Source organism: Hyperoodon ampullatus (assembly GCF_949752795.1).
Source record: "Hyperoodon ampullatus genome assembly, chromosome: 3".
NCBI lineage: Eukaryota > Metazoa > Chordata > Mammalia > Artiodactyla > Ziphiidae > Hyperoodon > Hyperoodon ampullatus.
Window position 1 is genome coordinate 760,552 of NC_136916.1, and position 13,693 is coordinate 774,244.

General features: G+C 42.2%; 1 protein-coding gene across 3 annotated transcripts in view; it reads right to left on the reverse strand.

Moving 5' to 3' along the window:
- ODAD2 (outer dynein arm docking complex subunit 2) overlaps window positions 1–13,693 on the reverse strand; it is a gene marked incomplete at both ends in the record, with an annotated part of 182,237 nt that overhangs the window by 115,799 nt on the left and 52,745 nt on the right. For all 3 annotated transcript variants that reach the window (XM_079699667.1, XM_079699668.1, XM_079699666.1), the window contains 6 exons: window positions 1,234–1,476; window positions 2,491–2,645; window positions 5,202–5,312; window positions 5,663–5,905; window positions 9,756–9,965; window positions 10,368–10,514. In XM_079699667.1, the coding sequence (XP_079555793.1) occupies window positions 1,234–1,476; window positions 2,491–2,645; window positions 5,202–5,312; window positions 5,663–5,905; window positions 9,756–9,965; window positions 10,368–10,514 (1,109 nt within the window). The remainder of the gene's footprint in view (window positions 1–1,233; window positions 1,477–2,490; window positions 2,646–5,201; window positions 5,313–5,662; window positions 5,906–9,755; window positions 9,966–10,367; window positions 10,515–13,693) is intronic.

The window sequence follows — 13,693 nt, forward strand, 5'->3', positions numbered from 1 at the left end:
TATTTGGTAGCCAAGGCACCAAGTAGTTTAATGATTTCCTGAAGGAAACATAGCTGTTAAGTGGTGAGACTGGCATTCCAGGCAATGGTTCCAGAATCTATACTCTTAACCATTATGCACTACTGTTCAGAATAAAATGATATTGTGCAAGGTACTAAACAAGAACTTTATTTTTTTTAAAGATGATACATTTTTTTTTTTTTTTTTTTTTTTTTTGCGGTACGCGGGCCTCTCACTGTTGTGGCCTCTCCCATTGCAGAGCACAGGCTCCGGACGCGCAGGCTCAGCGGCCATGGCTCACAGGCCCAGCCACTCCGCGGCATGTGGGATCTTCCCGGACTGGGGCACGAACCCGCGTCCCCTGCATCGGCAGGCGGACTCTCAACCACTGCGCCACCAGGGAAGCCCAAAGATGATACATATTCATCATACAAATTGTATAGAAAATACAAAAAAGAAAGTAGAAAATATCCCAAATCCTACCATCCAGAATTAATAATTGTTAACAGCTAATATAAATTATTCTAGATATCTCTTTATGCCTACAGCTAGATAAAAGGATGTATGGGTAGGTAAGAGAGATCGATAAATGGGACTTCCCTGGTGGTCCAGTGGGTAAGACTCGATGCTCCCAATGCAGGGGACCCAGGTTCAATCCCTGGTCAGGGAACTAGATCCCTCATGCATGCTGCAACTAAGAAGCCCGTGTGCTGCAACTAAAAATCTCACACGCTGCAACAGAGATCCCGTGTGCCACAACTAAGACCCAGTGCAGCCAAAATAAATAGATAAATATTTTTTTAAAAAGAGAGAGATAGATAGAGATAGATAAATGGATGGATGGATGGATAGATAAAATTATGTTTTAAATACTATCTATTGATTTATTTATTGCAAGATAAAATTTGCACACCTACTCATCCACCCTTCACTTTGTCAGTTGTATTATTATATTATTGTTATCAATATCTATAAAGTATAGATGATTCCCCTAATGATAATTCCCCCACTGTTTTGATTGATTACTATTTTAATCAAAACCCTCCAGCTCACCCGAGGGAACAATGTGCCTCTGTAATTCATGATTTGGTCACCCTGTGTTATTTATATGTAGGCACATTTCACTCTTCCGTCACTTGTGCACACCAGTTCTAAGAGATGACACCATTCCGTACTCTCCAGTGTTCCCCTAACCCTCCCAAATAAAAGCTTTCAGCCTTCAGGGCCACTTACATCATACTCTCGGGCTCTACTGCACAAGCACCGACCGCTTTTGTGACGTTGACAAGTAGAGCTCGGTTTCTTCCCACGAGGAGGTCCACGAGTGGCTGGATGCCACCACGTTTGCGGACGGTGACTCTGCCCTCAGGCTCTCGGCAACACTCTCCCAACGCACCAGCTGCGTTCACGAGCACTTCTTCCGGCTGGTCAGTTAAAAGTCCCACCAAGGCTTCAATGGCTTTGTATTCCCGAAATCTAAGTTCACCACAAGCAGAAGAGGGTGGGAAGGGAGGGAAAGAGGCGAACAGCATTATTTTGGGTATAAAGTTAGCTGATAATAATGTTAGTGATAATACTGGTAGCTAAAATCTACTAAATGCTGACTGTATGCTCATTCCATCTTTATAGCCACCCTGTGATATGGATGCTGTCACAACCCTGTTGTCAAAAGGCTAATCTGAACCTTGGTAAACAGTGAAGTCAACATCCACACCCGACCTTCTGTGCCCTTAAGTGCTACACTGTACAACCCCTAAGACACTACAACTGCTTCCAGATCTGAGCGTCGACAATCCCACTGTGCTAAGGGTTTTCCCTCAGGTTACAGGAATTATTTTACACGAACAAAGCAAAATAAACCTTTTTGTGTGTCAAACAGAACATGTGAATTTCTTGTTAAAGAAAGTCATCACCCTGAAACGGGAAAGAGTTGCCCCAGAACAAACATCATAGAGTGTGTAAACTCTAAAAATATATAAAAGATAAATTCAAAGATTAAAATCAATCAAATGGTCATAAAGTTTACAAATACTTTAAAATTCAATGAAATCGTATTTGAAAATGACTACACTTTAAGACTAACGTGGTTAGTTGGCATTTAGCTGACTAATTTATCTTTAGCAAAAGAAAAAGAATAAAACCACTTCCATTTCTAAAGATTCGGTGGGAAACTCATTCCCTCACCTTGATAGGTCTCTGCAGGAAATATCAGGGATACTTCTCATTTACATGGCTGCCCACATGCAAAACAGTCCATTGGCACTGGGAGCTTATGTCAGCACCCCCTTTCTCCTACTGAGGCACAAAAACCATTGTCGGATGGTGGGATGGGAAGAATCCCTTAATTCTGCCAACTTAGTCCAGAATGTACAGCTTTGAAAACTATAGGAGTACCATTAGAATCAGCTCTTTATATAAAATAGCATGAAAATAGAAGAATGTGTTTTGATGGCCATATTTTAATACGGAACATTGAATGCCTTCGCTTACTTGGTCACATTCTCTTTGCTGATGGAACATTTCCATATTGCCCCTGTGACAGCGGCCAATCGTTCCTTATCGTCAGTGTTACTGAGCAGAGAAGCCAGGGGTCTGAGTCCTCCACACAGCCTAACCAGGTCGCGGGTTTCCTCATCTTCTGCACACTACACAAAAGCCAAATCAGATGCGGTCACTGATCAAGGCGTATCAAGCTTTCAGTGACTGCTAAACAGCCTGCCATTCTAGTAGCTATGAAACTTCTTTTCAGAGAGTATAATTTTCTGCAGGAGACATCAAATAAAATGTAACTCTTGTCTATACTGGCAGCTATCTGACAGTGTCACTCTTCCTTTACGTGGTTTTGGCAATGTCTAGAGGTTTCTACATACTTGGCAATCCTCCCAAGCCAGTTCTGGGGTAGCCTGGGCTTCTACCAAGACAGACGCAGAGGTTGGTAAGGAACCTAGACTACCACATGCATGGATGGGGGATTTCTGCAGTGCTGTAACCCAGAGCCTTGGGAAACCATAGTAGAGAAGATAGGTGAGTGATGGGGATTCAGTCAGATCTTTAATGACCCCCAAAATCTAAGAAGTGAGGAATTTCCCCAACAGAGTTTCTATGCCCAGAGCAGTGGGTTATATCAACAGCAACTGATATGTTATTCAGACATGTTTATCCACATGCTTGTGTCAACCTTTGAAATAAATACAGGCTGCAGAGATGTTCCCAACAGATGATCCTTCCCAGTTTATAGAGCCAAAAGATGACAAGTTTAGCATAGGTTTGATATTATTCTAAGTGTACAGTTGTTCTCTAAGGCCATGAACTGCATATCATGCATCATCCATGAGGGCCCCTACAAGAAATCCTCATCACAATGCATCACACAGCACCTGCCATGTTTACCTTCTATTAGTGACTTTCAGTTCTGCCTCAACTGCAACTTTAAAAAATGAATCACTATTTCTAACAGACCCTTAAAATATACTCATATGAGGCATATATACAAGTCAAAGGGACCTCTTGTACAGTGTTGGTGGGAATGTAAATTAGTGCAGCCACTGTGGAAAACGGTACGGAGGTCTCTCAATAAACTAAAAAGAGAACTACCATATGACCCAGCATTTCCACTCCTGGGCATATATCCAAAAAATATAAAAATACTAATTCAAAAAGATACATGCACCCCAATGTTCACAGCAGCACTATTTATAATTGCCAAGAAATGGAAACAACCTAAGTGTCCATCAATAGATGAACAGATATAGAAGAAGTGGCACATGTATATATAATACGTAATGGAATACTACTCAGCCATAAGAAAGAACACAATTCTGCCATCTGCAGCACATGGATGGACTTGGAGGGCATTGTACTGAGTGAAATAAGTCAGAGAAAGATAAATACTGTATGCTATTGCTTACATGTGGAATCTAAACACTACAGCAAACTAGTGAATATAACATAAAAGCAGCAGACTCACAGATACAGAGAACAAACTAGAGATTACAGTGTGGAGAAAGGGGAGAGGCACCATGGGGTAGGGGAGTGGGAGGCACAGACTACTGGGTGTGAGACAGGCTCGGGGACATATGTACAACACGGGGAAGACAGCCAATAGTTTGTAATAACTGTAAATGGAAAAGTAACCGTTAAAATTATATACAAATTAAAAATAAAAAAAGACTATTACATATCCCTGTTATGAGTGAGCTGTGTCCCTCAAAACTCAGACACTGAGGTCCTCACCCCTGTGCGTCCGAATGTGACAGAGGTAATCACGGTTAAAGTGATCTCCACTGCGGTGGGCTCGAATCCAGAACTCCTGGTGTCCTTCTAAGAAGAGGGTATTAGGGCACAGAGGAAGGACCGTGTGAAGACAGAGGGAGAATGACAGGGGAACATGAAGACATCCATCTACAAGCCACAGAGAGATTCCTCAGAAGGAACCAACCCTGCTGACACCTGATCTCAGACTTCCAGCTTCCAGAACTGTGAAGAAACAGATTGCTGTTGTTTAGGCCACCCAGTGTGTACAGTTATGGCCACCCCAGAGAACTCATGTGACCCTCTGCTGACTGACCCGAACCCCTCTCTGACTCCATCCTTCTGGCACATTGTCTCACTCTGCACATTTTGAGATGCATTCTTCCAGGAGGTCTACTCTAACTAGGCAGAAACTGGTGCTGTCAGTAGCCAGCCAAGTGTGAATTTGTCAAAGCCATCTTTTCTTCTCCTTTACCATTCTATTGTTTTTGTATACTATGGAACTTGTAACCCACAAAAAGTTAATGAAGATTAAAATAAGCAAATTAATAAAAAGATAAAACAGGAATACACACACACACTCATGCATCTATCTTGTCTTGGTGGGAGATATATTTCCCGAGACCACTGTGTTTGAATAGGATATATGCAAGGCGATATAGAGGCACCATGTACATATCTGGCTATTTTACACCAAAGTACATCATCTTAGCAGACAGAGACATGTAACTGTCTTACAGAACTGTAAGTAATCAGACATGCTGGAGCAGATTTCTCTGTGACGTTTAAAGGCATCTGCCATTACCACAGGACAGTGGTTCTCAGACCTATGTGTGCGTGAAAATCCCTAGGGGATTCTTGTTAAAAATGCAGATTCCTGAGTCCCATCCCCAGAGAATGGGACCTCATGAAACAGCACCTTAAGCTCCCCGAAGAAGAGCCCGCCGTACCTGGTAGATGGCCCTGGCGCAATGCTTCTGCAGCTGCTCATTTTCACTATTGAGGTTCTTTACCAGATTTTCAATTATCCTTTCAGCTTTGATTGCAGCTCGGCAGTTTTCCTAGGAAAGTAAACTTTAATAGTTACATATTGCATAAATATGCATAAATATAAGTGTCTATTCACACATTTATTAATAACTACACCGAAAAAACTTTCTTAGTAAATAAACACCCTAGTCCAAGTTTAACACACCGTTATAACAATAAGAGAATTTAGTCAACATTTTCAAAACTATATCATCCAGGTATCAATGTAATTAATTTTCCATTAGTTTGATCTTCTCTTTCAAATAGAAGGGTGACTTCTTAAAAAAAGTCCCTTAGCAGTCATGTTAACCTTACAAGTTATGTTTCCGCTATAGAAAGTCAAGGTGAATGAGAGCAAGGGAAGCAGAGCTGGCGTGCACACCTCGGAGGCACATTCCTGCAAGGTCCCCACTACCGGGATTAGCATGTTTTCATGAGAGGTCTTCAGTAACCGAGCCAACAAAGGGATGCCCCCAGCTCTACGAATGGCTTCCTTATTCGCGGAGCTCCTGCTGCAGCTCCACAGTGCCAGGGCCCCGCAGCGGGCCACCTCCTCGTCGCTGGCGTCGTACAGGCTCCGCTGAGCAGGTCCTCTGGCGCGCTGCCTCCAGTCAAGCAGAGCGACCTACGAGAACAGATCAATACAACGTAAGCGGGAACCTTCGAGATAAGACTTAACCCACCCCGCAATCGCTGCAGGGTTGCTACCAAGCTCACCTCCCTCAGAAGTAAGAATCCTTTAAGAAATTTAACTTTCGTACCACACAGCAGTCAAAGAAACAAACAGAACCTTCGAAACACCTTCCTCCAGACTTGGGAGCTTTTACATTTCCTTCCCACAAGGAATTTAATCCCCCCAAGAGAGTATTTTCTTAATACAGCTCTAACATTTACATTAGTAAGATTTGTAAAGCACACCCTCATCCCTGGTATCTCAGAAAAGTAGGCTCCCTAAAGCCAGGAGAACTTTCCAGTGAGAGGTGAATGGCCTGAATGCTCTTAAAACCATGAGGCCTCTTTGGAGGACATGGCCCTCCCCCTGCACTGTCGAAACCAACTAAACCAAACGCACAGCAGCCAGGATCCTTTCTCTTCTCTGCAGTAACCAGAGTCACCGAAGCCCCTGAGGGAGAGGCAATTTTCATGCATACAGCAGGGTGGCCGGGGAGGAGGTGAAGCCAGGCTTCCCAGAGCTGTCTTAATCCCACGCATAACCAGAGACCAGATCCCATGGATACTGCCCACTTAACCACGGCCACCATTTAGAAGGCAGTAGCCCGGACTGAGTCACTGATTCCTAACTCCAAACGCCTGGAGAGAGGACACTGATGTGCATCAGGAGGACACTCATGGTCTAATTAGTTATGGCTCAAGGACGGGGGTGAAGACGATGTACATGGCTTCCAGGTAACTACTGGGCCCAGGACAGCAAGACAACGGGCTTGGACACAGGGAAGACAGTCTAAAAGTACCTGTCTATGTACTAGTTACTCCCTCATTAGCTGTACAAAGTCCAAACTCCGTAGCTCTTGGACAAGACTGTGTGTGATGCCCATGGTCCTTAATCTTCGTCTCTCACGACTCAGCCCACCTCACCCAAGGTCTGGCCACGTTACACCACTTAGTTTCCAAACATTCAGTGTTGTTTCCCAGCTCTGGGCCTTTACCAACATGGCTTCATCTTCTTTAAATGCTTTTGCCTGATGTGTCTGCCTGATAGATACCTACTCACCTTTCAAGACTCAAGAAAGGTGACATCTCCTCTCTCCAGCCTCTCTTTATTTTAAAAAAAAATTTTTTTTTTAATTTTCTATCCTAGTTAATTAACTAATTCATTTAAATTTTTAAATTTTTCATTGAAGTATAGTTGATTTACAATATTATATTAGTGTCAGTTGTACCACATTCAGTAATTCTATAGATTATACTCCATTTTAAAGTTATTGTAAAATAATAGCTATATTTCCCTGTGCTGTACAATATATCCTTGTTGCTTAATTATTTCCTATATAGTAGTTTGTACCTTTTAATCCTCTGTATGGTCCCCACCCCCTCCACTCTCCCCAGTGGTAACCACTAGTCTGTTCTCTGCATCCGTGTGTTTGTGTCTTGTTATATTCATTTGTTTCTTGACCCTTCTTCTCCAAGTAGAGTTGGTTGATCACCCCCCCCTAGTTCCTCCACTATTCCCAGTACTGACTTCCTCGACATACCTAATATACTCACCATTATGCTTATATTTTTGCCCATATCCCCACTGCCCTCACATCCCCACGACCATGAGGCTGTGACATCACTGTGGTCGGGGACATACATTTATCTACATTTATATTTATACTTGTATTCCCACCACCTTGTTCTGTGGATCTACACCTCTAGAGGTATTTGAAATGGTTTTCAGTGAAAGGACCGAGGATACTCTACATACAGAGCAGCACATAAACTGGCCTCGGGACTGAACGGCCCTGGACGTGCAGTGCTCCCTGCCTGGGTGCACCCTCCCTGCTTGCTCAGGTGTCCCACCTTCTGCCCAGTCTCATCAAGCTGCCCCTCCAGAGCCTGAATGCCATCTAGGTGCCCAGACCCCACTGTGGCCAGTGCCCTCCTGCCTGCTCTGATCCTGCCCTTGGTTCCCTTGCTCTGGGGCCATAATCAGCCCACGGCTTCATCTCTGTACTGTGTGATGTCCCTCATTTCCAGTCTTTGCTGGGGACTCTTGCCTGCGTGTCACATACTGCCCCCCTCCACACGTACCCAACCAAAAGTGGATCCCCAATCCTGGTTGAGAAGTCAGATGTGTTCCCAACCCAGCAATTTCAAGTGTACCCATTAATGGTCTTTCCTGTTCCTAATTTTGCTATTATTTAAAATTAAATTAAAATGTATGTCATTATTTTGATTACGTGACTGTAATTGTCCAAACTCCAGGCCCCTAAACATGACGCGTAAGATGTCCATAAAAACATATGTTGCGTTCTGTCTTTCATTCTTATGGGAGTAGTTTCAGTGGACTGCCACGTCAGCCTACCATACGATTTCATTATTTAAGCAGGACAATGATAATCATAGTAATAACTACCTTTCCCCCCAACGTTTCGTTATGAAAATTTTCAAACACACACACAAAGGCTGAAAGAATACAGCAACATCCACATACCCACCACCTGGATCCTATAATTAACATTCTTCCACATCTGTTTTACTGCACAGCTAACCATCTATTCACCCATCTATCCAGCCATGAGTCCACCTTGTTCTTGAGGCAAACGATGACAAGGTATAGTGCTCTCCAGATTACAAGTGGAGAAAGTGAACACACAGAACCTCGTTCAGTAAAGTTCTGAACATGTTTCAGTGCGCACTTATTCACATTAAATCCATATCAATTCGGTAGATACTTATTAACTGTTTATATGTGTGAGGTTCTGGGCGAGGTGCTGAGGATGACACTAAGATGAGTAAGACACGTCTCTCATCTTCAGGACCTTAAAGTAGGGAAGTGGTGACAATCCAGCGTGATAAAAGCCGTGGTAGCGACTCAAGATCCAGTGAGGATACAAATGCACTTCCATACTGCACTTCATAAAGATCCCTCCTGCTGTGGCAGGAGCACTGAGCCTACTTTTTTCTTTCAGCGATAGTTATTGAAATAATCATTTTTTCTGAATATAAAAGTAATACAAAACAAACTGGCAAATGTAGAAAAGTAGGAAGGAAATTTGGTGGTCATTTCAGAGAAAACCCCTGATGAACAATTTTCTGTACTTATTTCAAGTGATTTTTCTATACTTGTTAGCTCTGGTCTTTAAAAGTTGGGATCATGGGTATCATCAGTTTTCAATCCTGTTATGATTTTATATAATATTAAACATTCCATGTTACTATATAAACTTCCAAAACACAATACTGACAACTGACAGCGGATGCTTCTTATGGATATGATGCATATTATTTTACTAACCTCATACTGTAAAACATGCTGTTTTCAATTGTCACTCCTCTAAGTAGCAATGAGATGAGTAAGTGCCTGCAGCTCTGACTGTCTCCATGGAGGACACTTCCTCATAGTGAGGTCACCACAGCAGAGGGCATGGGCTACCAGACAAGTGTTCACCACGCTCTTTTTTTTTTTTTAACTTTTTATTTTATACTGGAGTACAGTTGATTAACCATGTTCTGATAGTTTCAGACTGAGTGAAGTAAGTCACCACCCTCTAACCGACGCTGCGCACACACACGTATGTATCCCTACCTTTGGGACACGTAAAAATTACTTCTATTTGTTTAAATTTGTATTTCTTTGAAAAATGAGGTCGAACATGTTTTTTGGCTACTTGCCAATGTAAATACACAAAAATAATTTTCAAGGACACGTTACACAAAAAGAAGATTCCCATAGCACACCCAGTGGTTATGTCCAGGAGGAGCCGGGAAGGACAGCGGGGTGCCCGCTGCCATGAATGGCACTTACTCACCAGTTTGGTGATGCCCCCGTGGCGTCTCACCGCCTGCCAGGCTCTCTTAAACTTGGCGACGTTCGCAATTGTCTCAGCTGCCAAACATTTCAGGCTCTTATGTGGAGAGTCAAGAATATTAACCATGACTGGCAAGCCCCCAAGGTCAACAATATTACGTCTGATTTGAGGATTATGACTGATTTCCTTCAGGATTTTTAACGAACCAATCTAAACGAGAAGAAGAAGTTATAGATGAATGGGTGCTTAATGCATAACCAGTGCTATATTTTTTAAAAATTCCAAGCCTCCCTAAAATCCTTCCCCAATTAAGTTTTTTTAAGGGAACGGTTTCTATTCCCAGGTGTTGTACATATCCCCCCCGCATTTTCCTTCAATTAAGTAAACAAACGTTCATCATGTAAGAAGCACATGCTAATGGAAAAGAGCCAGAAGAGAAGGAAGAAAAGCGGAGAGTTGACAAGAGCAGCTAATAGCTAATAGCAGAAGCGGGTTGTCAGTAATAATAAAGACAAGGAACAAGCAGCAGGAAGGGCAGGCGCCCAGCACTGAGAAGAGAAGCTGGTGAAGGCGCGAACGAGGCTCCTCATCCACTGCGAGCCAGCCACTCACCTTACATTTGACTTCATCTGTCTCAAGTAAATTTATTAAAACGTTAAGGCCTCCAAAATCCCTGATCGCCAACTGGCAGGTCTCCTGCGCTAAGTTGTAGTCCTTCAATGCACACAATGCAATCACTGTAGCCGTCTGATTTCCTCGCTGCAAAGACGCAAGGCCACAGGAAGGTTAAATAAGCTCACACTCCCAAGGAAATTTGTTAAAGGGTGATGAATCCATGAACCGGGAAGTGTGTGTCCCCATACACAGCATGTTCAATTCTTTTAAATTCTCTGAGTAGATTATAATTTGTTAAATGAATCATGCAGAGCTGAAGCACAAGAAAGCTGCGCAGGGCGTCATAAAATATTGCTCCGTTCGAGAGTCACCATGTAAAGGTGGTCTGTCTGCTTCAAACAGCTGAGACATCAGGTGGTATTAGGATATTAAATAGAGCCAGGGGGTGAGCCTTGAGAGGTGGTCTGAGGAACGTGAGTTTTACGTGGAGGTAATAGGCAGTCCCTGAACTGTGTACTCTGCAATGCAAACCGCGTCTGAAAATTATTCTTACACACGTACACAGAACAGTCTGGGACAGAGGAAACCTGGGGAAAGCAGAGCCACGTGGGAAGCAGCACAGCCATCCACACTGGGACCAAGAGTAAGTGGAGCGAGGGCGTGGGGCTGAGAAAGAGACGGTAGTTCCACTAAACCCGGGCCCGACCGGTGGGTGGACTGAGGAGAAGAAAGACAGTGTCACTGTCGTGAACGAAACACTGGCCCACCAACATGCAAATCAGGGTCTGTTTAGCTAATCACCACAAGTGAAGAGTAGTGGGGAATTGCTTTTTTAAAAAACCCATGAGATTCAAAAATTTTTAATGATTGATCGGTGAATCAGGCCTGCCAGGAAATTAAATCAGAATTCATTGCAGGAATTCTTAAGCAATGTCCACTGATCATTAACGCTTTGAAAATCTTTGAAGAACACAGCACAGTACATATTACTTCTACTGCTATCGAGGGTGGTTGGTAAATAAGAGTCCCCAAAATAGTTCATAAGACACAAAAGCAACATTTCTAATGGAGCCAAGAATAAACTATTTTTGTAAAAGGTGTTCATAAACGACAGCCCTGGATTTCTACCTCAAAACATAGTAGCAATGGCCTCAAATAAATCTCTCTTTTTTGAGGGAAGACACCTTCAAATTATATTTATTATCATTTGCAAATCATTACTTTATATTGCTATATATTACATACATGTGTATGTACATAGATAGACTTAGCACAAAAAATGGAAATTATCTTCAAGCTACCCACCCCCTCCTTCGTATCACACAAATGCACACATGCCAATCCTTCTGTGAATTCAACACAATATGTTTCTTTTAACATAAGAAACTAAAGTGGGATCAGTAGAGGGTGAGCATCAGAAAGTGAAGAAGGAAACGCTTAGGCTCAGACTTCCTACTAACTCCTTTCCAGAACATTCCTTCCACTTCTCTAAAAATGCTATGAGTGCCATTTCTGCTTTCATTCTAACTTACCCTCTGGGTACTCCAGGCTGTCCTCCATATTCAAGATTAAGTTTAGAATGACAAGAGCCTTAATTTTGTTACTTACATTTAAAATAATAAGTTTTGTTCTTACAGCTTTTAGCATCTTTTTCTCGATATCAACAGAAATTTCAATACCACCAATTTCCCCATAGTGGGTTTTAAAACATAACGCAATACACCCTCTGTCACTGCTGTCAGACACAGGATCCCACACACCAGCACCTCTTAGAAAAAGGTAGATATTTTGTAAACCATAAGGAAGCATCTAAGTGCCAACCATAATTAATTAAGGAAAATAATGCAGAAAAAAGAAAAGCAAAGAAAATAAGGGAAACAAGTCATTAAACAAGGCTCTTTTTCTGAATTTAAATGGAGAAAGGAAGCAGAAGGATCCTCCCAGGGCACCTGCAGGAACAGAGGTGGGCTCCTAAAATAAAGGTTTGAAATGGAAGCAGAGGGCCTCAGGTCAAGAGGGCTCTTGAGACAGTGGCTCCAGACTCAAGCACAAGCAGGAGGCGAGAAGTCGTCCAACGGCACTTCCGCCCCCCAGACCACTCCCTGGACAGGGATGTTCTGTCCTGACGTTCTCAGTCGCACGTGATGGAGGACCTTCTTGACCCCTGTGCCTGCATTCTAGTTTCTGTGATGACAGCACTTTTCTACTTAGACACTCAGCACAAGCTTTGCTTCCTAGTTCAAGTGCTTTTCATTTGTCTCTTGTAGACTATTTCCACCTTTTGAGTTTTATTTCATTATTGACACTACAACTGACGACATACATTTTTAAAAGTCATGTAACTGCAGCTGATGCCCGAAAGGTAAGGCCCTGTATTTTGCTGAATTATCTCTAGGCCAATTTTGAAGCCAAATGATGGAAAATTTACATTTATCATTAAGAAGTTAGATCCTTATAGAAAAAATATTTTTTTCTGTAAATCATCAGCTTTTTCTGAAAATCTGGAAACATATTCATAGGCTTGAGGGATTTTTTTAGAACAGTTTTTTATGAGGGAAAGTTAGTTTTTCCACATTTCAGGATTTACTTCTACTCTTGTCACTGACCACACTCCCCAAAGGATTATAAATCTTTTAGAATGAATACCAGCGGATGGGAGCCAAAATATTCAATGTACAGAGCCGCAAATGTTAGCCAATTGCTATTCTTTAAATACCAGCTATGTCAAAGGGTTTTCAAATGTCCGTTCCACTTTGACCAGATGCCATAAACATCTTACCGAAGAGAAGTAGTGCAAATATGCAAATATGCTTCTTTTCAATTAAATCTCCCCTGAGAATGTAATTAGTTGCCAATACTTATTTTCACATTTTATCACGCATTTGCATTTGTGAGGTTTTAAGAGCTGGAGAAAAACGCAGTAAAATATTATTTTACTAGCTTCTGAAGGGTTTTGAAGAATGCTTCCAATAAGCTTTTCTACGTCTTGAATTAATGCAATTCTTTTGCTAGTTGTCCTCCATCCCCTGATGCTTCTCAGACATCTCCAGGCTTCACCAGCCTTTGGATATTTTACCAGCTCAGGTTCCTTTCCACGACCAGGAGGCCGACGTTCGTGGTTGCGATCACGCTTCAAACATGCCGAGATCAGACGAATGTTGCTTTCTCTCACTTTTCTCAAAATTTCTTCTTAAAAGATGAATAGAGGACATTTTAAAAAATAATGTTTTTCCTGGATTTAAATAAAATCTTTGAAATAAAGAAGTATTACCCTATCCAGTATATAGAGTAATCCCCTCCCCTTACTGCTGATAAGGAAGAAA